Genomic DNA, 14921 nt, shown 5'->3' with positions numbered 1-14921 from the left:
ATTTGGTAATCATTGGCGGAGGCAATTAGAAAAGCCACAAACTATTTCAAGATTACTTACATATGGGCTGTTATTTGAAAAAGTTTTATTTTTTTGCTTTCTTATCCCATGAAAAAGCAATGCACTTTTTTTTAATAAATGACTTACCAGTACAAAATAAAAAATACTTTACTCTTTATTTTACTACAGTGGTTCTCAAACTTTTAAGCCTGCAAAATAAAGGTTCCAGAGACCTGAAGGTGGTTGAAAACAGACACGAACATTGAAGAACAGTCATGTGGAGACAGGGCAATCTATAAGGGGGAATAAAGGGGAGAGATTTTTGGGGTCCATTCCTAAAGTTTAGTACCATTTAAGCCATAGTCGTCATCTTAAAGATGCTAAACTTTGTTTTATTCAGAAATAAAATGGGTTAAAAGTTAGCAAAAAATGGTAGAAAAGGTGGTGAAATGGAGTTTTAAAAACCACAGAAATTGGTTAAGAGTTGCAAATTAGAGTGGGCAAAAAGGGACAGAACAAGTGGTTAAAAAAAGGTTCAAAGTGTCAATATTGGAATAATTTGTGATAAAATTGGTAAAAAATAGGCATGAAATGTGGTGAAAAGAAGTTAAAAGTGAGAATAATAGGTCATTATATGTGACATTTAGTGGGAAAAGTGGTGGAAAGGGTTTATAAGTGCCAAAAATGTCTTGGAAGTGGAAAAATGTGCAGAAAGGCATTGAAATTTGATGGAGAAGTGGGAGTAATGTAGCAGAAATGAGCTCAAATTGGTCAAAAAATATTCTGAGTTTCTTAAAGGCATCTGGCGACCCCCTCCTAGTGTCTGGGCGCCCCAAATGGGGTCCTGACCCCAAGGTTGAGAACCACTGCTTTACTAAACTACAATATTACATAAGGTGTAATGTGACATTACACAGAGCCATTTGTAAATTACAACGCATTACTTGTATTGTTCATGAAACAGTAAAACATTAGGCCACCGTGAGTCTTTCCTGAACCATCTGTGGTGTAGTTGGTTACATTTGGACCAGAATCCCAGCATAGCACCAGCAGGATGTGACAGTGTCCCTGGCACACAGCCATGTATGCTCTCTGTCACACTGAGGGAGATGCAGTGATTGAAATGCTTTTAAATGACTGCTGGTGCAAAAATGGATCCATCATTTCATTTGATCTGACACATGCAGGCCCTACACCTCTGGCCTGCAGGCATTTGTGACTCCAGCGCCGTTGGAGAGGAGCTAAAAACACGGTGATGTCAATGATGGAAGAGCAAACCAACGTAAACATAAAGGCTAGGGATCGATACGTCACCGGTAATGGCAGATTAACGGAGGCTGCCGCACAGGGATTACAGTCTATTAACTGCAGGGTGGGAGAACAAAGAATCTGCTCCGTGTCTTTCCATATGTTGTCATTCAAAATGCCTTACATTGATATATATTAGATTACTACATGTATAATGACCAACTGATCACGCTTTGGCTGCTTTAAATAACTGGACATTATAAGCCTTGTGTTCTGCACAGACACTCATCTGGAAAAGGATGGAGCAGGAGATGTGAGCGTGTGGAAATGAGGAGGTAGTGATGGAAGGTCATCGTCTTGGTGTAAATGGACAACATTAAACACACGCAACATGGAGACAAATAAAGAAGAAGAAGAGCCATTACCTTTGTGTAGATGGCGACGCCTCCCCGCGTCCTCAGACCAGGGCTGTGTTCACACACAACGAGCCGCTCACTCCTTCTTTGTGCTGCTGATGCTGCGGGTGCCCGATCAGACACGCGCACGCTGCGCACAGCTGCACGAGACTGGACTGGAGGGTGTGGCTGAGGAAGAGAAGGGCGCGTGGGGTAGACTAGGAGGATGTGCGAAACACACACACACACACACACATACACACGAGAGCGACGGTCACGATGCGAGCACGTTGCTGTCACGTCAGACCGCGCTGATAATAACGACCCAAGGAAAGAGAAGCTGATGTCCACCTAGAGGCGAATAAACTGTGTTTATGTATGATTCTTTTGAAATGCGAAAAAAAAAAAATCCAACAAGCCTTTTCCTATGGTCTACTTCCGGTGGTCATTCATATACATTAATGTATATACGTCCCTCCTTCGTCCTACAGACCCCTACACAAATGGAAACTATTGCCGACTCGAGTGCGACCAGCCAATAGGCTTCAACTTCCTGTTTTTGAGCCTGTCAATCAAAGTGAATGCGGAACTGTGCACGGAAACAAAGCCACGTGTCACGACTGCAAACAGGTAAATATGATTTTGGCTCTTACCTGACCCATAGACCTATATCAATGTGACCCGATGAGACCTTATGTTCCGTGATGCGCATGCAGAAAAGTAGAGGCGTGGCTTCTGGTAGATTGGCAGAGGAAGTGGAGCTGTTTAGGGCGGGACATCGAGATGTTTCTCAGAAACTCCGGATATCAGCTTTAAAGTGTCCGTGGGCTAGTCATCATCAGGCTCACTGTGCTACATCACACACAGGATTGGGGTCAATTACATTTATCACTTACAATTACATTTTCAATTACCCATGTTCAATTACAATTCAATTAAGCATTTTTTCCAATAACAATTCAATTACAAATATTTTCTATTCACAGAAAGTCAATTACAATTACATTCTCAATTACTAAAGTTCAATTGCAATTAATCACAATGACTGAGCCTGAAATCAATAATAATAACCCAATAAAAGCTAACCTATTTCTCTTGTGTTAGCTTTCTGTTAGCATCTCTCGTGATAACAGGTCCTAAATCAGCTGTAAAATACACTAAAAACAAATATCTATCATCTAATTTCTTTCCTATCTATTGGTTACCTTGTTAGGCTTCCTAATCAATAAAAATATAAGTTTTAATATTTTTAGTGTGGGTGTCTGAGGCTTTTTTGTGTCAGTATACCCCTCGATTTTTTTTTTAAATGGTAAAATGTGGGAAAGCTTAATATGAAACATATTTTAGTAATTTTTTAGAGCTGTCCATAGAACTGTAACATGGTTTCCCAGTTTTGCGTTAAATTATAATTGACATTACGATTATGACAGCAACTTATTTTTAGAATTACAATTATAGTTGTAATTAATTATCAATTACGTGATTACAAATTTTTATTATTTTCTAAATAAACGTGTGTGAACGCTTAAGTAGCTTGGCCGTGTCTGATCCTTTTTCATTTAAACCTAGATTCCAAAAAACAGTTTTTGAATCATAAACACCACAAATCATTGTCATCAGAGTGTAGCAGAGTGTAGCTCGCTCTGTGAGAACTGCTCCTCTAACTAACAAAGCATGAGTTCAATACTCACTGTGTGAACACAGGAAATTCTAGCTACTATCCACAAATTTAAAAATCAAATACCCCACAAGTTATGTGAAGGCAGTGTGAACCATGGGCGTCGCCAGGCAGGGGTTATATGGCAAGCCCTTTTAACATTTAATAAGTCTGGCGGACATGTAGCAATTTAGTTTTCACTAGTGGAAATTACATTTGAACATGTTCAAATGTAATTTTGACATGTTGAAATGTTAATTCAAGATATCTGTAAAGCCATTTTCACACGTAACAAATATATTTCAACATGTCAAAATGTCATTTCGACATGTAGAAACTGAATTGCAGATATCTGCAATTCAATTGTTACATGTAAAAATGTGCCAGTGACTTCCATTCAAATTGAATTGCAGATATCTGCAATTCAATTGTTACATGTAAAAATGTAATTGCAGATATCAAGAATTCAATTTCGACATGTTGTAATTCAATTGCAGATATCTGTAATACAATTGTTACGTGTAACAATTGTATTACAGATATGTGCAATTCAATTGTTACATGTAACAATTAGATTACAGATATCTGCAATGTGAGAACAATTGCAGATATCTACAATTCAATTGTTACATGTAACAATTGAATTGTAGATATCATGAATTAGAATTGCCACATGTCAAAATTGAATTGCAGATATCTGCAATTACATTTTTACATGTAACAATTGAATTGCAGATATCTGCAATTGAATTTCAGATATCTTATTAAATGTTAAAAGGGCTTGCCATAGGGGTTAAGGGGGCGCTGAAGCTACCCCTAGGGCACCCAAGCACCCCCCAAAATTTCGGAGGTTGATTTAGATTTGTTTTTTATGTTACACTAACATAACTTACAAATAATTTGAGACTGAATAAAAACATGGATAAAACAAATTTGTAGACTAAAAACATAAATCCAACACAAGGTGATTTGGCTAATATGTGTTGAAGCTCCATCAGCACAGAAAGTAAGCTCCCTTTTTTCCATTGAGGGTGATGGTTTCAAGTAGGTGAATTGGTTTGTTTTATTGGTAAATCATTTTAAAATAGTTTGAATATACTGAATGAAAAAAATGTTTTAAAATTGTGTTTGTGATTTTACAAAGAAAAAAAAATCATGATAGGATATGTATGTAGCCTATTGTGAATTTAATGGTGATTTATAGTTGCAAATTCTGACTCCTTGTGGTTATCTCTATGCGATGTTCGTTCATATTAGGGCTGGGTTGTTTGTCGATGCGTTGTTAACTGCCAGCATTAGTTTGTGATCTTTGAATCTGAGCCTGTGTCTGTTGCTTACTGCGTGTGTGTGTTGAATTATATATTCATACGGAGCTGTGTTTACTTAGGTATGCTTGTGAAAGTATATGAGCTAGCTGTGATTACCACAGAATGTTGTGGAGCCGGTATATGTGCGCACACGTGTGGACCCTGCCTCGCGGGTGTTGCAGTAGAAATTAAACTAGTAACCGGTATGGGGAACCCTTAACCTCAGAGCACCCTCACCGAAAAGTTGAGCAACCTCATAGCACCTGCAAAAGAAAAGAGAGTGTGTGTTTGTACAAACCTGGTGCTATTGGTACAGTTACCGAAGTACACATACGTAGCGTCTTAGGGTTAGGGTTAGGTTATAACCCATTATCGCAACAATTTTTAGGGTTAGGGTAAGGTTTAGTCTTAGTCACACGATTTAAACTGGCCAATGACTGACCTATCACGTGACCTAAACTGGCCAAATAGGGGCGCTGCGTACGGATAGAATGTTTGGAGCCGCCCCTGGTGTGAACACATAATGTGGTGGATAAGCACTTGCTACTGTATTCATTTATAAGGAAGAATTGGGGTTTAATCCCTGATGGCTCACTCAGCAACAAACCTTTAGGCACAGCACCGCAGGGGTTAAGATCCCATTCCTCCATTAGAAACAGGATGTGTTAACACTGAATCAGTAACATTTTTCAACTCAAACACCCTAAAAGTGCAAGTCAAATACACCACGATTGCTGCTCTTACTAAGTCAAGTACTAATGGTGTAGTGGATTAGTCTGTGGTGACTGTCCACAGGTGAGTAGGGGTTCAATTCCTCCAAGTACCGGACACATAATAACACAAAGAAACACCCAAAATCAGAGGTAAGACATGAAACCTTGGAATTCCTTTTCCAAGATCCTAAAAGCTAGTGCAAATATGATGCACACACTGAAGCTGGGGTGAAAATGCAGTAAGGCATGAAAAATGAGGAAAAAGGTGTCACCCAAAACCACAGGTAAGGCCTGAACAGTTCCCGACTCAGTGCTTTTATTTTGAAAGTATTCTGACAGTAAATGTAGGCTATTTGAACACTGAATTTAATTTACATAAATGTACAGGATACATGAAAGCATCTTTACATAGTGGAGCTAATCATCATTTATGAAAACAATAAATCAATTGTTAAACCGATTTAAAAGTTGCAGAAAGACCGGCGTTTTATTTTGACAGATCACGGAACCTAGCTGCCTGACTGTGCGTGTTGTGGGTCGCATCTAGTCTGAACGTTGGTATGGGTACGTGGAGGCTGGACTACTGTGAGCTAGCTGAAGTTGTTTTGGTGTGAGGTGGAAGCAGCGGGACACACAACATGCCTCCCCCGCGTCAGGAGCACGGCGGTAAGCGGAGCACCGCGGTCACCTTCCTCCAGACCAGCGTCAGCCCGGGCTCCGTCCGCCGCGGCTTCGGCTCCACCGTGCTGCCCTCCCTGCTAACCTTCCTGGTGATAGTCGCCTCTGGAGGCCTGTTGGTCATGATAGAGAAAGGAATGCTGAACGATATGGTGACCCAGCCGACTCCCCGCGGGGTCCAGCGGCTGGTGTTCAGCCAAAAAGCCGGAAAAGCCAGCGCAGGAGGCCTGGACCAGGAGTCCCAGGTACAGTACCGGAGTTGCAGTTAGCCACGCGGCACCTGGGCCGGCGATTGTTAGCTTAGGTTGGGACTCGTGATTGTGTGCGTGCTGAACATGAACGCATGAATTACTACGTGAAAGGTTTGAGTGACAGATGGACTTTATGTTGTTGGAGTGCAAACTTTCCTTATCAACACATGACTTTCTCATAACAGGTTTGTTTGAACTGCAACACCTCTGAAGGTGTGCTGTAGTAGCAACAATGGGGTTTTGTTCAAAAGAGATTCTGAAGATCATGTGCAAGCATTAAAAAATGAATTTTAGAAAAAAGCTCTCAAAATTGATTAAATAATCTTTTTAGTTTAGTTTTGCCGTAATGCCAACAATGATGATAGTAATAAAATTAGATTGCAAATTTACCTCTAACTTCTTTTGGGACCATCATTGAAAAATGCTGGTCTCTTAAGAAGGTAGATTTGTGTCTTTATTATTCTGTCGAAAAACAAGTTTACTTCAATCAAAAAAAAATTAATATTTTTCAATCAAAGAAAAAGTCTTCAAATGTAAACACAATTTGAGACCCAAATACATGGGAGGCCGTTTAGGAGAAAACACAATGTGAAAAAACACAATGAAAACCATGGGTTTACACATTAGATGGCGCACTTGTACATTGATCTAGCTTGAAACACCTTCAAATACACTGTTTACACAATGAAGAAGAGGAAACGTACATTTCATATTAAAATGCATTTTATTTATTTATTTTTTATATTGAAAATGCAGGTCGTATAATTTTTTTTACATTTAAAATTCACATCAAATGTTTTTTTTTTGTTTGTTTTTTTCACGTTGAGAAGGTTCATCGCATATATGTGTTTAAAAAAAAAGTGTTCCGAGCACTGCACTTTTCTAGACCGAGATGTCTGATGTATTTCCTGGGATCTGCTGTAACCACTCTTCCAGTTTGGGGGTCACTGGCCCGAGTGCCCCGACAACCACGGGCACCACTGATGCCTTCACCCTCCAGGCTGAGCTGGAGAAGGCCTGGAGGGCAATTATATATATATAATTAATTTAATTTTTTTTTCACATTTTTTTAAAAAAAAAAGGAGAATAAAAGTACGGCTAAGTGCTATTGCAGTGACTCCACTTGCTTTTCTCGTTTGCTGATAATTATTTTTGTTGCTCTGCTGACATCCTGCAAACAGGTTACGAGCAGTGACAACAATGAAAGCTTTTTCAACAGTGTCATAGACAAGGTATAAGCCTTTTCACACTCTGGATCATATATATATATTCGATGATCTTTATCAACGTGATGACAAATCTGATGTGAATTTTAAATGTAAAAATAAATTATACAACCTGCATTTTCAATATTTTCAATGTAAAAAATAAATAATAAATAAAATGGATCTTTAATGTGAAAGGCAGATTAGATGTACATTTCCTCTTCTTTATTGTGTAGGCAGTGTATTTGAATGTGTTTCATGTAAGATCAATGTACACGTACGCCATGTTTTCATTGTTTTTTCACATTTTCACAGTTTTTTCCTAAATGGCTTCCCATACAAATATTTGCATTTCAACACTTTGATTAACTATATATATATATATATATATATATATATATATTTTTTGATTTTTTTTTTGATTGAAGTAATCTTTTTTCTGTATTCAATCAAATAAAAGAAAAATATTTCAATCAATAAAATATTTTCAATCAAAGAAAAGTATTTGAATGTAAAAAAATTTGAGCCCCAAAAAATTGCGTTTGAACACTTTTTTTTTTTGATTGAATAATTTTGACGCGAACATTTCGCAGTGGCAGGAGCTTCACCATTGGTCAGTAATGTTAATGAGCCTCTTCACCAAGTACCAAAGGTATCGTAGCAGCAGATTTGATTCACTGTATATCGCAATTTTTTGTGACATTTTTTAAAGATCAATATCGTTCCCTAGAATTTACAAAAAAAAAAAAAAAATCTTTCATGTCTGCATATTTCATCATTGGTTAACCCCACATGTAGTGTTGTGCAATTTCATGATTCGTGTTCGTGTGACTGATTAATGTGTGATGTGCATTATTTTCTGGAAGTATGACTCATTGTTTCCAGGAGTGTATGATGATTCAGCTTTTATTTTTGAATATCTAAAATGTGATATATTTTTTAGGTTTATTCTCTTTACGATCAGCTCTAATCTCTGAAGACTCACCCACGCACATTTTGTTGATGCCACATATCAGAAATGACAGCATGGGGTTGGCCTGTGGTGTGACTCATACAGTAACTTACCCAAACTTCTTGCACCAACCAAACTGTTTTACGCCTAAGATGATGAAATGTACACATCCCCCGTGAGACCAGCATAACTGAAGAATATATCCTCTGTCTACGGACTTTCATTTGAAGCTGTTCAATGAAAAGTTCTGTACGGTGTAAGCTAAGATAGCAGAGCACTACACAAATAAGAGTTTGTTGTTGTCTTGCTTGTTATGGTTGCATTTTGAGCCTTTTTTGCCATTCTGTGTATTTTTCCTGTGAAATGTATCTCTTTGAGTCATATTGTGTATATATGTTGTCATTTTGAAGTAGTTTTTGTGTATTTCTGTTCTCGTTTGGCTTGTTTGTTAGTACTGTGGGTTTACAGAGTAATTTTTGTGTTTTTCTGTCATTCGGTGTATGTTTGTCTTGCTTGTTATGATGATTGCATTTTGTGCATTTATGTTATCTTTTTCATGTAAAATGTATATTTTTTGAAATCATTTTGTGTATTTTTGTTTTGGTGTTATTCGGACTAGTAATTTTGTGCATTACTGTTGTCAGTTTGTTAATTTTTGTAGTAGTTTGCAATACCTTAAATAAGAAACAGAATACATATTGAATCGGCACCTAAGTATCGAAATGAGACAAAAGCAACAAAGCACATTGTACAGTATCGTCCCTGCACGAGTTCTTTCAGAATAATATATATCCAGTGAGAATTTGGTCATGTGAAAATTTCAACAATTTGTTCTTGCAACTCAACACAAATTCTTGTGTATATTTTCAGGAACAAAATGTTAAAAATGTCAATTAATACATTTGGCATACATTTTTCATTTCTGTCAACAAATGCAAAACAAGAATTCGTTTATTTATCCTATCAGAACAAGCGTAATGAAATAATTCTCCGTATCAAGGTAGAACAAGTCAGTGAGCAATAGTGGGACATAATAAATGAGCTGATCAAGAGTTGTAGCTTAAATTAAAAAATGCGATGCATTAGCTTTTGTCGACTAAATCTTCTACAGATTGCGGTTACCTGAAAAGTTATCAAAACAAACTATAATACTGAGAACAAAATATGGATTCAAATTAAATGTAAATCTATTGTAATCAGCATGGCATTCTGGAAATAAGATAAAGCAGTTTTGAAAATAAATCCATTTTTTCATCTACATATGTGAACAATAAAAATTGTAATTGAAAAAATCTGCTGCTGTTGTAATCATAATTGAATTGTAATTGAGTGTAGATAATTGACAGAGTAATTGTAATTCTATGGAAATTTCTACAAAAACTGTCCATTACAATTTAATTTAACCTGTGGACCCATGTTACAGTTTCTATGGCTTACACATATGTAGTTAACAATTATTAAAATGTGTTTGAGATCAAGTTTTCCCACTACTTTTCAGTTCTCTTTAAGATAATTTTACCATTATAAACATTTTTAAACCTAGGGCTATCTACACTGAAAAAAAGACTGACACACACCAAAAATATTAATACTAATATTGTCCCGGATTAGGAAGTCTAACAAGGTAACCAAGAGATGAAAAAGTAATTGGATGATAGATATGTTTAGTGTATTTTACAGCTGATGCAAGACATGGGTCAAAACTGATCCATTATCATAAGAGATAACAAAAGAGGAAGGTTACATTTTATGTGCTTAGTTAATAAATGCTCAGTAATTGAGAACATATTTGTAATTGACTTAAGAGGAAAATAGTCATTTGAAATTTAATTGTAATTGGGAAAAATGCCTGTAACTAAATCATAATTGAGTTGTAATTGAACTTTTATAATTTTAGACGTAATTGACCCCAACCCTAGTGTCAACACTATACAGTATATACTCATCCTCTCTGTATTTACTTTTAGATCCTCCTGGAGATTCGTAATCGTACCATCAACAGCATGTGCAGGCAGAAGAACTCTCCCCATGGTTTGTCATCTTTAAGCCCCCAGCAGAGGAAGACGCTACTGAAGCACGTCCTGGTAAATGACAGGTATCGCTTCCTCTACTGTTACATCCCCAAAGCGGCGTGCTCCAACTGGAAGCGGATGCTGAAGGTGTTGAACGGAGCTCTGGAGAGCAGCGACACCAACAGCAAGATGGATCACCGCCATGACCTTTTGTCTCTGTCCTCCATGACGGATGAAGAAATCGATTACCGCCTCAAACACTACTTTAAGTTCACGTTTGTGCGGGAGCCCATGGAGCGTCTGCTGTCCGCCTACAGGAACAAGTTCGGGGAGGTCGAGTCGTATCAGAGGAATTACGGCGTGGAGATAATAAAGCGGTACAGAAACGGCGGCCTGGCAGACGAATCCGAAAGAGGAGACGATGTAACCTTTTTAGAGTATGTGCGATATTTGCTGGACGAGGATGTGGAGCAGATGAACGAGCACTGGATGCCCATGTACAACTTGTGCCAGCCTTGTGCCATTTCCTACGATTTCATTGGCTCCCACGAGCACCTGGAGCGAGACGCCGAGTTTGTGCTCCAGCAAATCGGGGCGCCTCTTAGCGTGCGCTTCCCCGTCAGACAAAGCTGGTACAAGCCGGTGACCAAAGAGACGTTGCATTATTACTTGTGTAGTTTACCACAGAAGCTGCGGAGGGACCTGCTGTCCAAGTACGTTTTAGACTTTGTTTTATTTGCTTATCCCTTCCCCAACGTCACCACTAAGAACTGTCGGCATTAAAGGAGCAAAGTTTTAGCGTCTTAAGATTTGAGAATCATTCGTACTGTTTTATATTGAAAGAACAAATATTTGTATTGTGAGAACTGTTACATAGACTCAAGCTTTTTTATGGGTTGAAAGTTGATTATTGGATGAGAGAGAGAACTCCATGAACCACTAACTCTGGAAAATCTGTTACAGTGAATGAAATATGTTTATTTAGTCTGGAAAAACTAGTTTCATGTCAAAGGCATTACCTTATTAATAATTTCTCTTTTTTTTTACTTTTCCTGAATGTACTGTTTACAAGGGGAACATTTAAAGCAAACAAGCACAGTGGTGTGGCTGTAAAGTTGTATTTGTGTTGTGAATTAATTAGTTAGACCATTTTGACTCAATGTTCACAAAATTAATTTTCACCAAATTTTGTCAGATCGCTTTTTGCCTTGTTCTACATTGACAATATAAGCATCTGTTTAAAAAAAAAAAAAAAAATAGTCAATTGCTCCACATTGAGGGGTGGCACACTTTTTCATAATGTTGATGGTTTTTCTGTTTTCTAGAATACTGTTCTAATGTTATTACTCATTTAGTATAAATGCAGAGAGAAAACTATTAATCACTATACTTGCCTTTACATTGTTCAAGTTTCTGGTATCTGTAAAAGTTACGCATTCCTGGATTCTGCAATAAAAAAAATGTTTAAAAGTGTGCCACCCTTTACTTACATTATATTGGCTCAGTTTTGGTACAGATGTTTTATACCATCATAATGTTGAGCTACAGTATTTCCTCAACTCTATGTCCATGTACAGTATGTTTGTTTTTGTATTGTTAGAGACCTGACTTGTTGTAATGTGTTAATCTGTTACATTAAGAAGAATCCACAAGGACAGGTTTTTGTTACTAAACAATGCTTTTGAACCAAAAATATTTTATTATCTCTTACTCGTGTGTTGTCAAAGAAGAACCAACTTTACTAAATAGTTAAACCTTATCACTACTTCCACTGCTTTGCTGTGAAGTTGAGCCAATTGGCTACAATTTCAGCCATAAAATAAGTTGAAAATTAACTATTTAAAGCCATTTATTAAAAAACTGACATCCAATAACTGCAAATGATCTAAAATTGTTGTCTATATCCTGCTTAACAAAAACAAAGGATTTCATTGGTTTAATTTCACATGTAAAATTATATTTGTTTTTTAGAATGAGAATGAATCTGTTGAGATTTGGATTATTTAGTCTTTAACTTTTACACAAAGAAAAAAACACATTGTTAATTTAAAACAAAAGCTTAATATTGGAATGTACAGGTATACAAATAAATGCTAAGTTTCGAGCAATGTAAACACAGTGGAGGCAGGAGTGTCATACAAACTCAAGAGAAATAATGGCACGTTTACTGTCAATGCTGAAAAATAGAAAGCAGATGGGAACCATCACGCACTTAAATGTTCACTTTTATATAATGTGGCCTTAGTGTCTCATACAATGACACAACACTGATGCCTGGGATAAGAAAACCATCCCTCCTGTTTTTTAGAAGACCAACTACCTCCTACGTCTTTCAAAGATGAAAAGATGTCCGTTTTTCAAAATATATTACTTTAGCAAGGGAATAGTCTTTAAACTCTAATCGTACTCTATGGTTATAGTTTTAGTCATCGTCAATTTATTTCACTACGTTTACATTCATGTTTGACGCTCCAGTATTTACCATTGGACACTTTCATCTTAACTTGCGTGTTTTTGGTGTTTAAAGTTCATTGGTCCGTAGAATATATGAAAATGGTAGTCTTTCACCAGTGGCCTTCTCGTGTTTTCTTTTCCTAATGTGCATTTATACATCACTCTGAATATATTTTCTTCAATATTTGGAAATATGAATGATCATCACTAAATCAGACTTTTGTTGCTATGGATGTGTACAGGAATGAATTTATTTGGGTTATTAGCTATATTGTTATTGTTTTTTTTTCTTCAAATTAAAGATATGTTATGCTACATTAACTGACTCCTCCCCTTTGTGAAGTTACAGTAATTAGCTCCACCCTTTTTGTTATGCTACATTATCTGACTCCTCCCCTTTGTTACGTTACAGTAATTAGCTCCGCCCCTTGCATTGTGTTACAGTAATTATTCCAGCCCTTTTTGTTAATAATACATAAGTTTCTTATAGCGCTTTTTAAAAAAAACTCAGACGCTTTACAAAATTGAAACAGAAAGAATGGGAGTGCTATTGTAGGTTGTGTCCACATGGGCCCTTTAAGTAGGATTTTGAAAAATAAAATAATCAGACATGTTAAGCATATTTATCTACAAGATCACACTTTTAAATACATCAATAAACAAGAGATTAAAGGGCCCATGTTACGCTAAATCAACTTTTCTGTGCTTTAAACATCATAAAAGTGCTATTAGGGCTTCATACACATGCCCAAAGTGTTTTTTTCCATTGATTCCCTCAATCATTAGAGAGTGATTTGCTCCTTTCTTACTACAGGGTGAGCCCTAACACCTCGCTCCAATTTGATGACACGTTCCCACTTTGATGACAAATTTGACGCGACACTGAGCTGGAGAAGCCGCCCCACCAGGAAGCTCTCTACCGTGATTGACATGTAAACAGATGCGCACAAAGGTGAGCATTTCAGCGTCCTTCGCGCAGTGATATGTACGTATTTTCTACAGTCTATGCAAGTACCGGTGAACGCCCCCGCCCCCACTCTCGTGTTTATAAAGTAGCATGAGCTCGGCTACGGAGTAGGTGGGAAGAGGGCGGGCCGTCCTCTGGCCCTACATCACCGTGCGGGGAGGAGGAAGTCAGTGTCCCATCTATAGACACGCCCACTCATGAATATTCATAAGTAGGCTGCAAAACAGCCTGTTTGTGTAGAGTTGCTCAGAAAGTGACTTTTCAGAGGCTAAAACTCCAGAAAAAAGGTGAGTTTGGGAAAATAAACCTCAATGTGGCCTAGTGGTTAAGGACGCTGGGCTTGTAATCGGAGGGTTGCCGGTTCAAGCCTCACCGGGGCCGTCACTGTGGGATGTTGAGCAAGTCCCTTAACCCCGAACTGCTCCCCAGGCGCCGCAAAAAATGGCTGCCGACTGCTCCTCAGGGATGGGTTAAGTGCAGAAGACAAATTCCAATAATGTACTAACATTACATGGCCAATTAAAGGCGAAAGCCCGATTTAATCTTAATCTTAAATACTATGTTTTTGGGGTTCTTAAAACAAAAGGTGATGGGTGAAAAATGCATGACATGGGACCTTTAAAAATATTCAAAGTATCTTTTAGAACTTTAAAAATAAAATGTTTCCCACTACTGTGTGTTGCAATAGTTTCTCATTTAAAGACAAAATTACAGCAATAATTAAATGCAGGCACTATTTATCAACATAATGCATGGTGCCTGATGGAATTTTTTGGAGATTTCTCTGAGTAAAATGAAGTCTTTGTTGATGATCTTTCTTTAGTTTTTATTCTTTTTATTTGTAATATCTTTTGACCCTCTCTAACACAAGTAGTTTCCCCCTGGGATAAATAAAGTATTTTTGATTCTGATGATCCCACTCAAGACATTTTGAGGGAATAAAAACTACCCTGAGTTTTTCTCTGACTTTTAACCACAAAATAAAACTGAAATTCACTTCTTGTGACTCTGCACTTTATCTTGTTTTGACTTCATTTTATTGACAATTTCATTTAGACATGAACATTTAACATTACACAACA

At 37.3% G+C, this 14921-nt stretch overlaps 2 protein-coding genes across 8 annotated transcripts in view; one reads left to right on the top strand and one right to left on the bottom strand.

Annotated features, from left to right (window-relative positions):
* Positions 1-1894, bottom strand: part of cracd (capping protein inhibiting regulator of actin dynamics) — a 32052-nt gene extending 30158 nt beyond the window's left edge. For 6 of the 7 annotated variants that reach the window (XM_028444199.1, XM_028444198.1, XM_028444200.1 and 3 more), the window contains exon 1: positions 1674-1893. The gene's annotated coding sequence lies outside the window, so the exon portion shown is untranslated. Of the gene's footprint in view, positions 1-1673 lie in introns of all 7 variants that reach the window. The other variant, XM_028444196.1, reaches the window with a different exon arrangement.
* Positions 1895-5958: 4064 nt separating this feature from the next.
* chst14 (carbohydrate (N-acetylgalactosamine 4-0) sulfotransferase 14) lies at positions 5959-13189 on the top strand. Its single transcript, XM_028444522.1, has 2 exons — positions 5959-6243; positions 10374-13189. Exons 1-2 carry the CDS (start codon positions 5959-5961, stop codon positions 11199-11201), a joined length of 1113 nt encoding a protein of 370 aa, XP_028300323.1. The 3' UTR covers positions 11202-13189.
* The last annotated feature ends 1732 nt before the right edge of the window (positions 13190-14921 follow it).

Source organism: Gouania willdenowi, chromosome 4, assembly GCF_900634775.1.
Source record: "Gouania willdenowi chromosome 4, fGouWil2.1, whole genome shotgun sequence".
NCBI lineage: Eukaryota > Metazoa > Chordata > Actinopteri > Blenniiformes > Gobiesocidae > Gouania > Gouania willdenowi.
Note: the sequence above shows the minus strand (reverse complement) of the source record. Positions and strands in the feature narration are given on the sequence as shown.